General features: G+C 55.1%; 1 protein-coding gene across 1 annotated transcript in view; it reads left to right on the top strand.

The window, feature by feature from the left end:
- Nucleotides 1-13692, top strand: part of PTK7 (protein tyrosine kinase 7 (inactive)) — a 60518-nt gene that overhangs the window by 24310 nt on the left and 22516 nt on the right. Inside the window, exons 2-5 of the mRNA XM_033864218.2 lie at nt 11863-12150; nt 12536-12638; nt 13006-13196; nt 13292-13442. Coding sequence (XP_033720109.1) covers nt 11863-12150; nt 12536-12638; nt 13006-13196; nt 13292-13442 — 733 coding nt within the window. The remainder of the gene's footprint in view (nt 1-11862; nt 12151-12535; nt 12639-13005; nt 13197-13291; nt 13443-13692) is intronic.

Here is a 13692-nt window from a genome sequence, read left to right as displayed (position 1 = left end):
CAATATTACCAAACCACGTTCCAGAAGGACATTATTATCATTTACCCTCCCATCTTCAAGGCATGAGGACCATTTTCTCCATATACTCAACCAGTGTTGAGTGTTATTTTAAAAACTTGGCATTCATTTGATAGGGCAGAATGATTTGCATTTCTTATTTGCATTTATGTTCCAATTTGCATTCATTAGGTTACTGGTGCATCGGAATGTTTTCTTATCTTTATTAATCATTTATATTTGTTTTGAGAAGACGTGCTGTTTTGACCATGTTACTATTAGAATTTTAGTAGTTATTATGATTGATTTGTAACTGTGTATCAAGGCCAGCAGCCCCTTTTCTGTCGATTGCTAGAAACCATTTTCCTAATCGGTCGTTTGCCATTGAGAGTTGATTACAACTTCTATTTTATGTAGTCAGATATTTTCCTTTATAAAGCATTTTCCAGTCCTCTCTCATTGGGGACTTCCGGGATCAGAAAGCTGAACCCTAAGAGTTATCTCCAGGCATTAGTTGGCACCCAAACATTCACTGTGCTGTCCTCACCTAACTACCGTTGGGTCCCTTGAGGCCAGAGTCCTGCCTCCTTCCAACATGGTCTGGATCCATATTTTCACCCAGACAGACTCGCTCTGACTCTTCTTCATAGTGAAGGTGGGGGAGTGACTGAAACGATGAGCAACTGCTAATCTGGGCACTGCCTGGAGGTTCCCGGGGCAGTGGGCCAGAGAGCGCAGAGGTCCCAGCAGTCAGCTGTTTCCCTGTGGAGACCCGCTGAAGTGACCCGCCAGCTCCAAGGCTCCATGGGGCAGCTGCGGGACAAAGTTTTGGACCCCAGGGTCTGTTCAGAACCTATACACCCACATGGCAGAGATCGAGTGGGTGGCGAGTCAAACAGGGCAGCCGGCAGCTGCAGACGGTCTGCGTGAGAGGGGTGCCGACCAAGGCCTGCACTGGGTGAGAGGTGGTTGTCATGGGACGGAGGCCCTTAAAAGATTAAAAAAAAAAAATCTTGAACATAATAATGACGAGCAAGAATGGCTAAGAGCCCAAACTCATATGATACTTAATACGTGCCAGGCACTGTTCCAAACACGCTACATTGGTTAACATGTGAATTTACTTTTCGCAAGCCTAGGAGGTAGATACTGTTATTAGCACCATTTTATAGCTACAGAAACGGAGACACCGAGAGGATAAACAGCTTGCCCAAGGTCATATGCTCGGTAAGTGGGAGAGGAGAATTGAAGTGCAGACAGTCTGACTCCAGACTCTGAGCTCTTGTCGCACCTCGGTCCTGCCTGTACACGGTGAGCCAGGGCCTTAAAGTGGTGCAGCTCTTCAGACTTCCCAGGGGGCATTTCGTCCCTGCAGGATAAGGAGCAGCTGGCTTTACAGATGGGGAAACTGAGGCCTGAAGGAGAGAGTGATTTGCTCAGAGCCGTCTGTGCAAGTCAGATGCAGGTCTTTCTGTAGGTGACACTCGTTTGGCATCAGAGTCAAACTCTTTGAACCTCCTAGGAACAGAATTGCTCTTAGACAGGTACAGACAGTGGTTGCCTTTTCCCTTTGAGAGGGCTGACCCCTCCGGGGTCTGGTGAACAGGGGGCGTCTTACTTAGGACTTTGCTGGGCTCCTGAGGGCTGTGGAGGCGGGCCTGCTCTCGGGATCTCATGGTCTGAGCCCAGGCTGTGGCCGTTTCTGGAAGTTGACGTCTTTGCCTTTGTGTGAGGAGCAACAGAGTGTGTTCCAAGAGCGCCAGGACTGCTGGGTCAGGGGTTCTGGAAGAGTTGGGTAGAAAGTGCCCTGCTGTCTTCTTGCTCCTGGCCTAATGGCTCAGACCATTTTTAGATGTCAGGAAGTGTAACAATATGGTACATTTATCTTGGTGAATAATGGATGAGCGCAGGGAAGGTGCTGTATTTTTCCTGGTGAATTATTTACCAGGAGCCTCTAATTTGAGGCTCTCCACTAGGAGTGGTCTGAATCGGGTGTATCTAGAGTCCCTCCTGACTCCTCTCACTCCCCCGGTCTCCCAGCTACAGGTTTGCTGTAACCTTCCGTGTCTAGTGTTACACTGGGCAGCCCCGTGGCTGCCAAACTCTCTTGAGTTTGGAGTCCCTGTGGCCACTGGGTTGGGTGGCAGGAGGGAGTGGGGAGGACCCTCCCTACTAGAGATGCAGGGAAAGCCCTGTGGGGGGTTTACTTGGCCGGGGGTGGGGGGGAAGCTGGGGTCAATGTGGGGCTGGGGGCTGCTCTACAGGCATGGGGAGCCTTTTGTGTGCTTACGTGTGTGTGTGCACATGTGTGTGCTCTGGGCCTTTGTTTTTTTTGTCCCTTTCTCTGGGTCTCTCTAGGACTGTATGTTACTCTCTGTCTCTCAGTTTGTCCGTGTCTCTCTGTTGATCTGGGTCTCTCTGTGTCTCTCTGTCCCCGTCCCTCCCCCCTCCCTCCCTTCCTCTGCTCCTCCCTCCCTTCCCCCGCCCACACCATCAATCTCCCTCCAGCCCCCTTCTTCTCATCTTCCTGTCTCCCTCTGTCTTTCTCCATCAGTGTCTGCTTCTCTCTCTCTCTCTCTCTCTCTCTGCGTGACTTTAGAGGCCTGTAAGAGGCACCTCCTGGGATGGAGGGGCAGCCGGTTCCAGACTTAAGTGAAGCCAGATCTTGGTACCTTCCAGACCCTGACTTCAAGATCCACAGAGTAGGCATAAAATAAACTTTAGGTCTTTGTCATTTTTTTGGCTATTCAGTTATTGCATCAGCCACTCCTAGGGGCTGTTTTTTTCTTTAGCTATTTGTGTGTGCTTTATGTTTTATAACACCACCCCGCCCCCCGGCCCCCAAAAGTCAGTTATCCCTAGGCTTTAAGCATCTGGTAATGTGTTGCAAGTTTTTGGTGCTTTTAAAAATAACTTACAAGGAATTGTTTCTGTCTGTTATTCATCAGATTGTATTTTTTTCATCTGTTGTTACTGATTTGGAGATTGAAATACATATTTTGCCATCTTTAGCCAGAATGCTTTTTCAGAACAGCTGATTTTTCAAAAACGACTCTTTTTTGGTTATGTTCTTTTAAACAATAAAGGAGCAAATCATCAGTGATGCAGTTAAGAAATAAAAGAATAAAATTGATTTTGTCTTACTAGAGAGTTTATATTTTAAGCTGTAAAGTGAAGTTTATAAGGAGTCTGATGCTTTGACTCTAATTAAGCAGCTGGCCTGCCTTCCCCTCCCCCCTCTGTCCCCTGACCACGCCCTCCCCCAACTGGGCAAGCATCAGTTACATCTGAGTGATGTCGGAGCAGTGAGCACGGCCACAGTAGTCGATCCCCACCTCCAGATAGCTTCCCCCTCCGACATTTTTCCAGCCACACGTGGTAGCAGAGGTGGCTGAGGGGAGGGCCTTTGATGGCAGCAGCAGGTCTACCTTCAGAAGAAGGCAGTGGACACTGTGCAAAATCCTGCCCCCCACCCCCCCCCAGCAGCCTAGAGGCGAGGAGGGCACCCTTGCTTCTTGAAGACACTGGCTCTTCCAAACCGCCTCCTTCAGTCGGGATTCTTCTCTTTGTGTTTCAGATTGAGGCTTAAAGCCTGGAGCAACCCTTTCCCTGGGGAGAAGGGTTGGTTTCCAGAAGCAGCTGTTGGTCAGACAGGTGGAGAAGGAAAGAAAGGAAGGCTGGGAGAGGGGCACTTGGAGGACTGTGTCCGGCTCCGACTCCTGGGCCCTGCCTTGTGCCCTGGCCCCGAGGGGATGGCCAGGCTGCCGAGGGCCACGTTCATCTCCTGCACATGTGTTCGGCATCGCCGCATGTCATCGGGTGTGTGGTACACGCAGCCCATTGCTGCAGGCCCTGGGTGGCTCGTGCTTTCCACATCACACATAGCAAAGCGATGTCCTCACATTCCCCACTCTTGTCTGCTCCAGGAAGTGGTTTGCAGAGCACTTCTAAATATAAAAGTATGAGACTGCCTCTTTCTCTTATCCCTTTGGAACCAGCTGAGGACCAACCTCTTTAGTCACTTTTGGGGTTTGGTGGGAGGAGGAAGGGGCACGGGAGAAGCTGGGGGGGTGCGCCTGCATGCGTGTTTCCCCAGGCTCTGCTGATACCCGTATGCGTGCCGGGGCACGGCGTGAGGCTAGGTGCAGTGCTGGAGGCCCGGGCAGAGAGGAGGGTGAAGGCTCAAAGACTGATTTTCAAACTTTGGGCAGCTATGTTCAGCCACTTAACTTGTTTTCAAAAATTTCATTTGCTTCTTGCTTCTCCAGACCCAACAGTATGTTCTTCTACTGGGAAAAACAGCAGGATGTAGGTGATGGCCCCAGGGAAGGCGCTTCAAAACATAGTGCCGAATGGAATAAAGTGAGAGGCAGAATGAGAGATAATGCAAGATCATTTATATGGGTTAAGAATAGCTGTGCACGAAACAACATCACATTTGACCAGAGCACATACAAAGAGAGGACCTACCTGAAACAGGACAGAATGGTTGTCGGGGGGACCTGGATAAAAGGGAGTAAAGTGAAAGAAATGAAGAGCAGCTAGCGTGGCAGCGTGGAAAGAACACAGACGTGGGAGCCAGACAGATCCAGGGGCAGTTCCCGACCCTGCCATTACTGGGATGGCCTTGACCCCAGTTTCCTCCTCTGTGAAATGAGGCTGGTCCGTGTGGAGGGTTCTTTGGATGAGAAGTAATGCGTCCATGTAATAAGGGCCGGCAAGAAGCAGACGGTCAGAGTAGCTAAGGCAGCGCTGACTGATGGGACTTTTTGTGGGGACAGAACTGTTCTGCATCGGCGCTGTTCAGTACGGTGGCCACTAGCCACGTGCAGCTCCCGAGCACTAAAAATATGGCTAGTGGAACAGAAGCAATGAGTTTTCAGTTTTGTTTCATTTTGATTAAGTTACATTTGAATAGCTCCATGTGGCTAGTGGCTGCCATATTGGACAGAACAGGCCGAAGGGATGTTTTACTGTCTTTAGGAGCCAGGGAGGATTTTCCTTCATTGAGTGCAGTTGAGGCCACTCCACCTAAAGGGCAGGGAATCATGTTCTCCCTGCATAGGGAGTTTAGGGCGTGTGCCTCAGAGATGAGTAGAAAGAGCTCAGAAAACAGAGTCTCCCAGAGTTTTCTGAGCCTGTCTTGAAAATGAATAGATGAAGTCAGGTCCAACCAGTCCCCAGACTGTCATTTAGTTTGCCCTCTGCTTGCACAAGAAGGACCGTGGGAAGCTCACCCTGGCACTGTTCTTGCTGTGGTGTCCCTGGGCCCCTCCCCACTGCACCTGGGAGGAAGACCTGGTTGGGGCCTGGGTCTGGGCCCACCTAATGAATGGCTGTGGAACCTGCAGCGAGTCCCTTTCCATCTTTGGATGATGAGGGCGGACTCTTTGAGCACACCATCTGAGCATCCCAAAAGTCTTCCTGGGCCTGAGCTCCTGGATCATTTCCCAGTCTCGTGGTCCAGCAGCCCCGTTGCCTTCCCGCAACGTAGATTATTTCTGCAGGCCGCTCACTGGCGTCTTCAGGAGACAGCTGGCTGCTGTCTCTCTCTCTCCTTGGAGCCGAGAATGGGCATAGAAGGTGCCCATTCAAGCTCACCTTGAGCTTGCAGTCTAGCTTGGAAGATATGGCTCTTGGTCACAGCACAGGCGGGCGTATCAGGGGTGTCACGGGCAGTGAGCTGGCAGTGCAAGTGTGTGGCCGAGGCAGAGGCGGGATCTCCTGGGGAGGCAGGATGCAAGCTGAGCCGCAGGAATGGGAGTAGCTCATCAGCAGTGATGCTGGGTCCCAGTTTGCGACTCCCAGCTGCCTCTAACTGCACACCTGCCATTTATAGCATCACTTTTAATCCCTCCCGGGGCTGGCCCTACATGTGGTGTGTGGGCTTTAGGGGCCGGCTGTGCAGCTGGAGGCTGGGGGGCAGGAAGGGGACTCTGGGGAGTGAGCCCTTTGTTTCTGTAACTGCGTCTCAGGCTCAGTGCCAGCGAATCCAGGACTAGGTCTTGGTGACTGTCCAGTCACATCCTTTCAGTTCTCTAATTTTACAGATAATAAAACTACCTGGTGGCGGGTGGTGGTTGTCAGGGTCACCCTACTTGTGAGGGATTGTATCGAGACTAGAACCCAGGTCTCTCTACCCCATGTTCCTTCTGCCTGATCACACCACGTCACTCTGGCTGAGCTTTTAATTTATTGCCGCTTCCTTGGAGACATTGCAGCCATCTGAGGGTTACTAAGGGTGAGAGATGTGTCCTAGGTGTGGCCCTCTGAGCCCCAGCAGAAGACAGGCTGGTTCGAGGATCAGGTGGTGTGGCTGCTGGCTGAGGAGCTTCTTAAAGCACATCTCCCAGCCAGTGTACCTGCCCCTCTGGGCTCGGATGCCGCGTGATACTGGACACGAGGACCCGCTTCTGCCGTCAGAGGTTGATCTTCCCCCTCCAGGGCCTCCCAGGAGTGGGCAGGGCAAGGCTGAGCTGTGGTTTTCATCTAAGGTAGAAGAGCTGGCCCGCTAGGTTGTTTCTGTGCTAATCCCTGGTGATTTTGTTCTGTTTCTCTAATCCGGACGTGGGAGCCTCTCCAGATATTTACAGTTAAATCCCAGGACAGGAAAACTCAGCCCGGTCCCTGGCTCTGCTCCCTCCCGCATGTCTCCAAGCGAGGGCTGTGATGGCTTGTGGAGGGCTGCGGGGCTGCTGTCGGCGAACCTGGGGCCTTCTGTAGACACTCGGGAGAGGGGGCCGAGGTGGGGGGGCAGCTAGAACTTTGTGCTCTGCCTCTGGGTCTCTGAGTCAGCGGTGGTGGATTTTCAGCGACCCTCTGAACCCTGATTTTCTGGGGCTTATCATCATACAGGGTTGTTGGTGCTAAACCCACCTGTGGTATATTGGTGGTGGACTGGTGGCGGTGGAGGGGGACATTCCAGATCCCCAGATTCACAAACCCCACTGCAGCATTTTGTGTTCCTGCCGGCCCAGGTGCACTGGGGAGGGCTTGCTGTTCATGCAAACGACTTGTTCTTACAGAGACTGAGATTTGTCCCTCAAAAAAATGATGCACGCCTATGAGCCGTGGACCCTTGGAGTGTCCCAGAGCAGGTGAAAGTGCACCAGTTAGACCCTGAAGGCCAAAGTCCAGTGGTGCATTGGCCCCTTGGGGAGGAGAGGTGGGGCAGGGACCCTGGTACCCCTGGGGCCTCTCATTTGGTGTCCTTAGAGTTTCCACATGGAGGGAACCTGTGAACAGGGCCATCCTCGTGTGGGTGAGGAGCCCTGGGGCTGCTCTCTTTCCTGGAACAGAGCATTTGTGCCTCTTGGGTTGAGGGCTGTCTCTCCTGGCCTGTGTCCTGATGCTGTCACCCCACATGGGACACAGGAAGTTGGCAAACCTCTCCCTCAGGGGACCATATGCCCAATAGGAGCTGTCTTGGCCTGTGCTCTCGAGGTCATCCGGGAGGCAGGATGTCCCCACAGGGACGTGGGCCCTGGAACCAAGGACTGAGTCTCGGGGATGGAGGAGTCAGCTTCCTGCCTGTGGCTCGTTGGCCTCGTGCGTGAGAAAGGTCACAGTCACTCGTGATTACACACATCCGTGCAGAATGCCCATGCCCGGGCCACCCAGGGTCATCTTGGTACCTCTGCCTGGTGCCAAGGCAGCTGTCTGAAGGATGGAATTTCTTTAGTAGGAGGGAGAGAAGGTAGATGGAATCAACTGGTCAGGTTTGGCAGGTTCTGGGACCTGTACAGATTCAGGGGTTGTCTTTCCAAGACCAAGAGGACTGGTCTCTGGGAGACAGGTAGTTGAGTGGCCCAGATGGTTACTTGGCAGGTTCTGGGACCTGTACAGATTCAGGGGTTGTCTTTCCAAGACCAAGAGGACTGGTCTCTGGGAGACAGGTAGTTGAGTGGCCCAGATGGTTACTTGGACCGAAGTAGCTGAAATTATCAGAGCAGAAAAACTTCCTGCTGCTCTCTGCTCTCCACAAAATCATGTTTACACATGTGTGTGCGCAGATGCACACGTATATACACGTGAGTCGACTGGGCCTGGAGCCCAGAGAGCATCAAGGAAGGTGGGCACCAGACCAGCCGCTTGCTGGTGAGTGGGGGACGGGAGCTGGGCTGCTGCCCACACAGGCCTTTCTCAGGGGGCTGGGGCCAGGGCGCAGGCAGAGTGAGTGTCTGCATGTAGATGGCTGTCGAGGAGCCAAGGAAATGGCTTGGAAAATGTCCTTATTGGGTATTCGCAGCGCCAGCTCTGTTGGGGTCGTGCCTGATGTGGGCAGATGACTCTGCCTGCCGGTCACGGTGCCAGTGCTTCCTGAGCCCACCATGCCCTCTCTGTGCTTCGGGCTTTGCGTTTATGAACCCACTTAGCCTCACACAGCCCCTGAGTGGTAGGCTTGGGGTCCTCATTTCATGTCAAGGGAGAGGCCAGCGGAGGTGGCATTGCTAGGGAGCGGCAGGGCCACTGGCTGCTGCTATGCTGAGCGGCTTCCTTGAGGAGCACGTGGGCCAGGTGTTCCGTGAGGGTGCAGAAGGTGTCATGCACGGAGGACCGGACTCTGAAAGGGGGGAGGCTTTGGGAAGCCCAGGACCGGTGTGCTTCCAGAGTGGGCCTTCCCTGGACCACAGCCCTGGGGGCATCCTCAAGTCAGGTGGTGCAGGGACAGGGATGTGCTGGGGACTGTGCCACCTCGAGGCAGGTACCACCTCGATCCCCAGAGCCTTCCTCCTTCTCTGTCATTCAGCCGAAGCTTCTGAAGAGTCCCTCGCTTCCCAGCCCCTCCCTGTCTGGAGTCTGGCATATCTGCCAGGGGCTCCTCGGCCTGCCCGTTTCCCCTCAAACAAAACAACAGACCAGCCTCTCCTGCAGACCGTGCAGATGGCCAGACTGGGCGCAGTAAACGTGGGTGCCACAGCACTGGGCCAGGCTCCTGCGTGAGAAGCCTGGTGGCCAGGGGTCTTAGAGGAGGCCTGGTGGCTGCCCTCCCTGCCTTTTGTTACATCTAAAGTCTGCCCCAGCCAAGCACTAACCAGGACCTGCTGTGAGCTGACGTCAGGACAGAGGGCCCCGCGGGGCCGGCTTTGATGTTTCCCAGGCCCTGTCTTGGGGGTGCGGCGGGGGCTCTGAGTGGCAGTCTGGGAATGCAGCGTCTCACCACAGCTCCTGCAGCTCCAGCCCCGGGACAGGACGGGATGCTGGAGGCTGAGCTGGGGTCCCTCTGAGTCATGCCATCTCTTCTCCCAGCTCAGGTTTCTGTGGCAAGTGGTCTGTGGTTCCTGCAACCCCACAGCCCCTTTCCCTCCATCCTACCCCCCACCTGATTATCCCTTTCCCATCTGGGGTCTGAGATGGTGCTGGGCCTTGCCTGGGGGGAGCTTCCTAATATCCCTAAAACTCGAGTCCTTGGGCAGGATGGGTGACAGTGGTAAGGATCACGGTAGCCGCCCGCCGAGTGAGCTCATCCAAGACACTTCACACGTGTTACTGCGTTTTTGAGTCACGACGGCCTCATGGGAGAGGCAGAGGAAGCTGGGGCACGGTCTGTGTTCCTTACCCAAGGTCAGGCAGACCGAGTGTGATGGTCAGGATCGAGTCGGACCTGACTGCAAACGCTTAACTAACGCTCCTGTGTATGGACGAGACTCCTGGCCCCCACTGTGTCTGGAGAAGCTGAGCTGGGAAGTGGCGAGTCACCTACACTTTGAGGCAGATGATCTCTCTCTGGTCTTTGATGAGCATCTTTAGTTCTGGGTCGAGGGCCCCAAGATTTGGGTGAGTCACGTTTGCAGAGGCCTGCTGAGGCCTCGGTGCGAGGCTGCCCATCTGTGTCAGGAGTGGGGGTCGGGAAGTGTTTCGGATGCCCCTGTGTCCGCCAGCTCTTGCCCCACGCTTCCTCTGAGGTCACCCCAGTTCAGCTAGTGTTCGCTGAGTGCCTCTGTGAGCCTGGCGTCTGCAGGAGGTGTGTCTAGCTTTCTACCTGGCTGCGGGGAGTGAGACCCATTCTGAGATCAGATACTTCCAGGATTGGTTTTGAGTTCCTGGACGGGGCTGGGAAGAGCGTGGGGTATGGAGTTGGCCTCCTTGGATCATGGTCCTGGCTCTGCCACCAATTAGCTGTTTGATCTCTCTGGACCTCAGTTGACCCACCCATCCGTACTACACAGGGTTGTACCATGTTGCTCAGCGGGGGCAGGACCGCACTCCTGTGCAGATATTGGAACTGAGCGGGGTTGTTTGGGCTGTTAGGGTGACTGGGTGCAGATTTGCTAACTTGCACAGTGGGTGGGGTAGCCCAGCGTGGTGGAGAATTGTCCCATCCAGAGAGCCAGCAGGAACCCAATGAGAAGTAATGCGGGAGCTCCCAGCCCCTTTCAGCTCTGTGTGTCTTGCGGGCCGGCCCCTCTGGAACGCTGGGAAGCAGACCAACATCGGGTCAGCCCCTCCTCTGGCCCCAGCCCTGGGGGATCCTGAACTTGTCTTGAAACTGACTTTATGAGGAGACAGGTTCTTGTGCCCTAAAGAACCAACCCCCCCCTCCCCCGGCTCCGCCCAGGGACTGGGAAGGGTGCTCTTTGGGCCAAGATCAGTCTCCAGTGGTTTGGGATGGGATGGGCAGAACCCCATTAGCCTCTTCCTTCCGGCCCTTACTGGGCCCAGTTTGGCCAGAGGCAGAGCCTGCTTCTTCACGTAGCAGCCCCAGGTGGCCTGTTCCTTCTTCCTGGAGGGGTAACACATCCTCCTCTGTGCCATCACCGCCCCCCCCCCCACCTGCCAAACTCCCCAGGCGGCTGGTGTCCCGGGCTCTGCAGCTCTGGGCCTCTGCAGGGCGCCCACACGGACCAGGAACAAAGCCCGGTGTATTATTCCTGGCTTGGTAACTATGCCACCTGCGTGGCCCTGCCCTCCGCCTCCCCAGCCCATCTGCCACTCTGCACAGGCTCTTCACTCTCCCCTTTGTTTGGCTACAGTTCCACCTTTGATTGCAGGGCCCCTTCCTCCGAGGGTGCCCCCCTGACCCCTGCCAGAGCTGAACTGTAGCCATGCAGGAGGAGGAGTGGATTCAGGTGAAAGCCTGGGACCACTTAGCTCACCTCTCACCTAGCACAGAAGAGCCAGCCTTGGCCACAGACGGATCCTTAAGGATGGAGAGAAGGACGTGGGGGTGGCCCTGGCATGTCTTTGGGAATAATGCCAGTTCAAGAGAATATTGGCTTCTCCTGTGATGGGATGGGTTCTCCCAAAGACGCCCCTGGGGAATGCTGGGCTGCAGAGTGGTCTGTGGATGGGATTCAGAGCCGCCTCCCTGACCTGTGGCCAGCTCTGATGCTGGACCCTCAGCGGGTATGTGAGTGCCAGTAATCCTTCCAAGAAGCTCTTTGGATCATGATTTAACTTTGCTCAGTGTCCTGCATTCTGAAGATGGTGGGAGGGTTGCTTGCTGATGTTCCCCGCTCCTTGGTCTGGCATTTCCTGTGATCTGGTCCCGTAGCTCCAAGGCCCTCTTCCTCTAGGGAGTGTCCCATGTGGCATTAATCCCCTCCTTCCCCTAGCCCTTGGGGCTCCCTCCCTCTTCGGTGTTCTAGAGGCACCGACTGCCCACAGCATTCATTTGGCACGAGCTTTGCCTTATCCTGGGTCCGCCTGCAGACTAGCGTCCTGGAGGGTACCGCATCTTTGTATCCTGCGGAGCGCCCAGCACAGTGTAAACGTTCCTCAGTGGACACTTGCAATTGTGGTCTAATGATCCTTCTCACTTGCACTTACTGGACGTCTCCTGTGCACAGGACAGTGGGTGACCTGTGTTAGAACAGTGGCTGCAGCTCCCCCTGACCCTGCCTCTCCCGTGTTCCCCATCTGCAGGTGCCCAGGCAACCATTGTCTTCATCAAGGAGCCATCCTCCCAGGATGCGCTGCAGGGGCGCCGGGCGCTGCTCCGCTGTGAGGTCGAGGCCCCAGGCCCAGTGCACGTGTACTGGCTGCTGGATGGGGCCCCAGTCCAGGACACCGAACGGCGCTTCGCCCAGGGCAGCAGCCTGAGCTTCGCAGCTGTGGACCGGCTGCAGGACTCGGGAGCCTTCCAGTGCGTGGCGCGGGATGATGCCACCGGAGAGGAGGCCCGCAGTGCCAACGCCTCCTTCAACATCAAATGTGAGAGCCGGGAGCTGTGCCCGCCCCCTCCCTCTAGACCCTCAACTCCCGAGCCCTGCGGGACTCCTCCTTTGCCTCAGCTTCTCCCATTTCCAGTTGAATGGGGCAGGGAGAATGCAGTTGGGGTCAGCTCTCTGCTTGTGTGGATAAGAGGAAGTTAAAAAGTTTTAATTTTTCCAGAACTTATTTTTTTTCCCCTTCAAGTCTTGAACCCATTGATCTGCCAGATACTTTTGCAAATGGCAGGAGCAGTGAGGCAGTGTGCCCCAGTGTCCCTCGGCTCCAGAGCCTCCAGGTTCCATCGTTTCCTGCTTGTCCTCCTCCTCTGCTCTCTCACCCTTGCTCTGCCCCGCCCCTCACTCTGCAACCATGGCCTCTGCTCCAGGGATTGAGTCCGGTCCCGTGGTCCTGAAGCATCCAGCCTCGGAAGCCGAGATCCAGCCACAGACCCAGGTCATGTTGCGTTGTCACATTGACGGGCACCCTCGGTAAGGAGACACTGAGGGTGGGGAGGGAAAGGGTTATTCTGGACTGATGTCAAGAGCTGTCTCCCCAAACTGTGGACTCTGCCACCGCCCCTGCCCCATGCTGCTCCACACTGGGCCCTGGTCACCAGAGAAGGGGCGGCCTTGTGCTGAGGAGTGATCCTGGATTCTGGGAGCTGTGAAATCTAGAATCTCAGCCAGATTCTGCCCCTGAATTGTGTGCCTCTGTGCAAGTCACGGTCCCTCTCCAGGCCTCAGTTTCCCCATTTGTAAACTGAGGGGTCTAGCCCTGACCCTCTGATTCTGGCCCTCCCTGCCGGCCACCTGAGACCCCCCTGCCCCCCTGCTACTGACCCCCTCGGCCCCTCAGGCCCACCTACCAGTGGTTCCAAGATGGGAGCGCCCTGTCTGATGGTCAGAGCAACCACACGGTCAGCAGTAAGGAGAAGAACCTGACCCTCCGGCCAGCCGGCCCTGAGCACAGTGGCATCTACTCCTGCTGTGCCCACAATGCCTTTGGCCAGGCCTGCAGCAGTCAGAACTTCACCTTGAGCATTGCCGGTGAGCCTGGGGCAGGGATGGAGAAGGTGAGTTGGGGATGGGGGAGGGGCCTCCCCACCTTGCCTGCTCATGTGTCTGTGCCTCCCTCACCCCAGATGAGAGCTTTGCCAGGGTGGTACTGGCCCCCCAGGACGTGGTAGTGGCAAGGAATGAGGAGGCCATGTTCCACTGTCAGTTCTCAGCCCACCCGCCCCCGAGCCTGCAGTGGGTCTTTGAGGATGAGACTCCCATCACTAACCGCAGCCGGTAAGGCATCTGGCAGCAGCTTTCCAGTATGGTGATAGAAGTTGTGTATGGTTCTCTAAAAGGGAATGAAGTTCTTATCGCAGACATCATAGATCTATACGTGTATTACTTTGACTTTCCAGCAGATGGCAGTAGAATGTCTTCCTGTTACAAAATGATTCCAACAAAGGGAAGGGTCTCCAGGAAGGGTATCTTTTTCCAGTTCCCGCAGACACACTGTGTGAGCCAGCGATGGCTCTGCTACTTTCTC

Source organism: Tursiops truncatus, chromosome 10 (assembly GCF_011762595.2).
Source record: "Tursiops truncatus isolate mTurTru1 chromosome 10, mTurTru1.mat.Y, whole genome shotgun sequence".
NCBI lineage: Eukaryota > Metazoa > Chordata > Mammalia > Artiodactyla > Delphinidae > Tursiops > Tursiops truncatus.
Note: the sequence above shows the minus strand (reverse complement) of the source record. Positions and strands in the feature narration are given on the sequence as shown.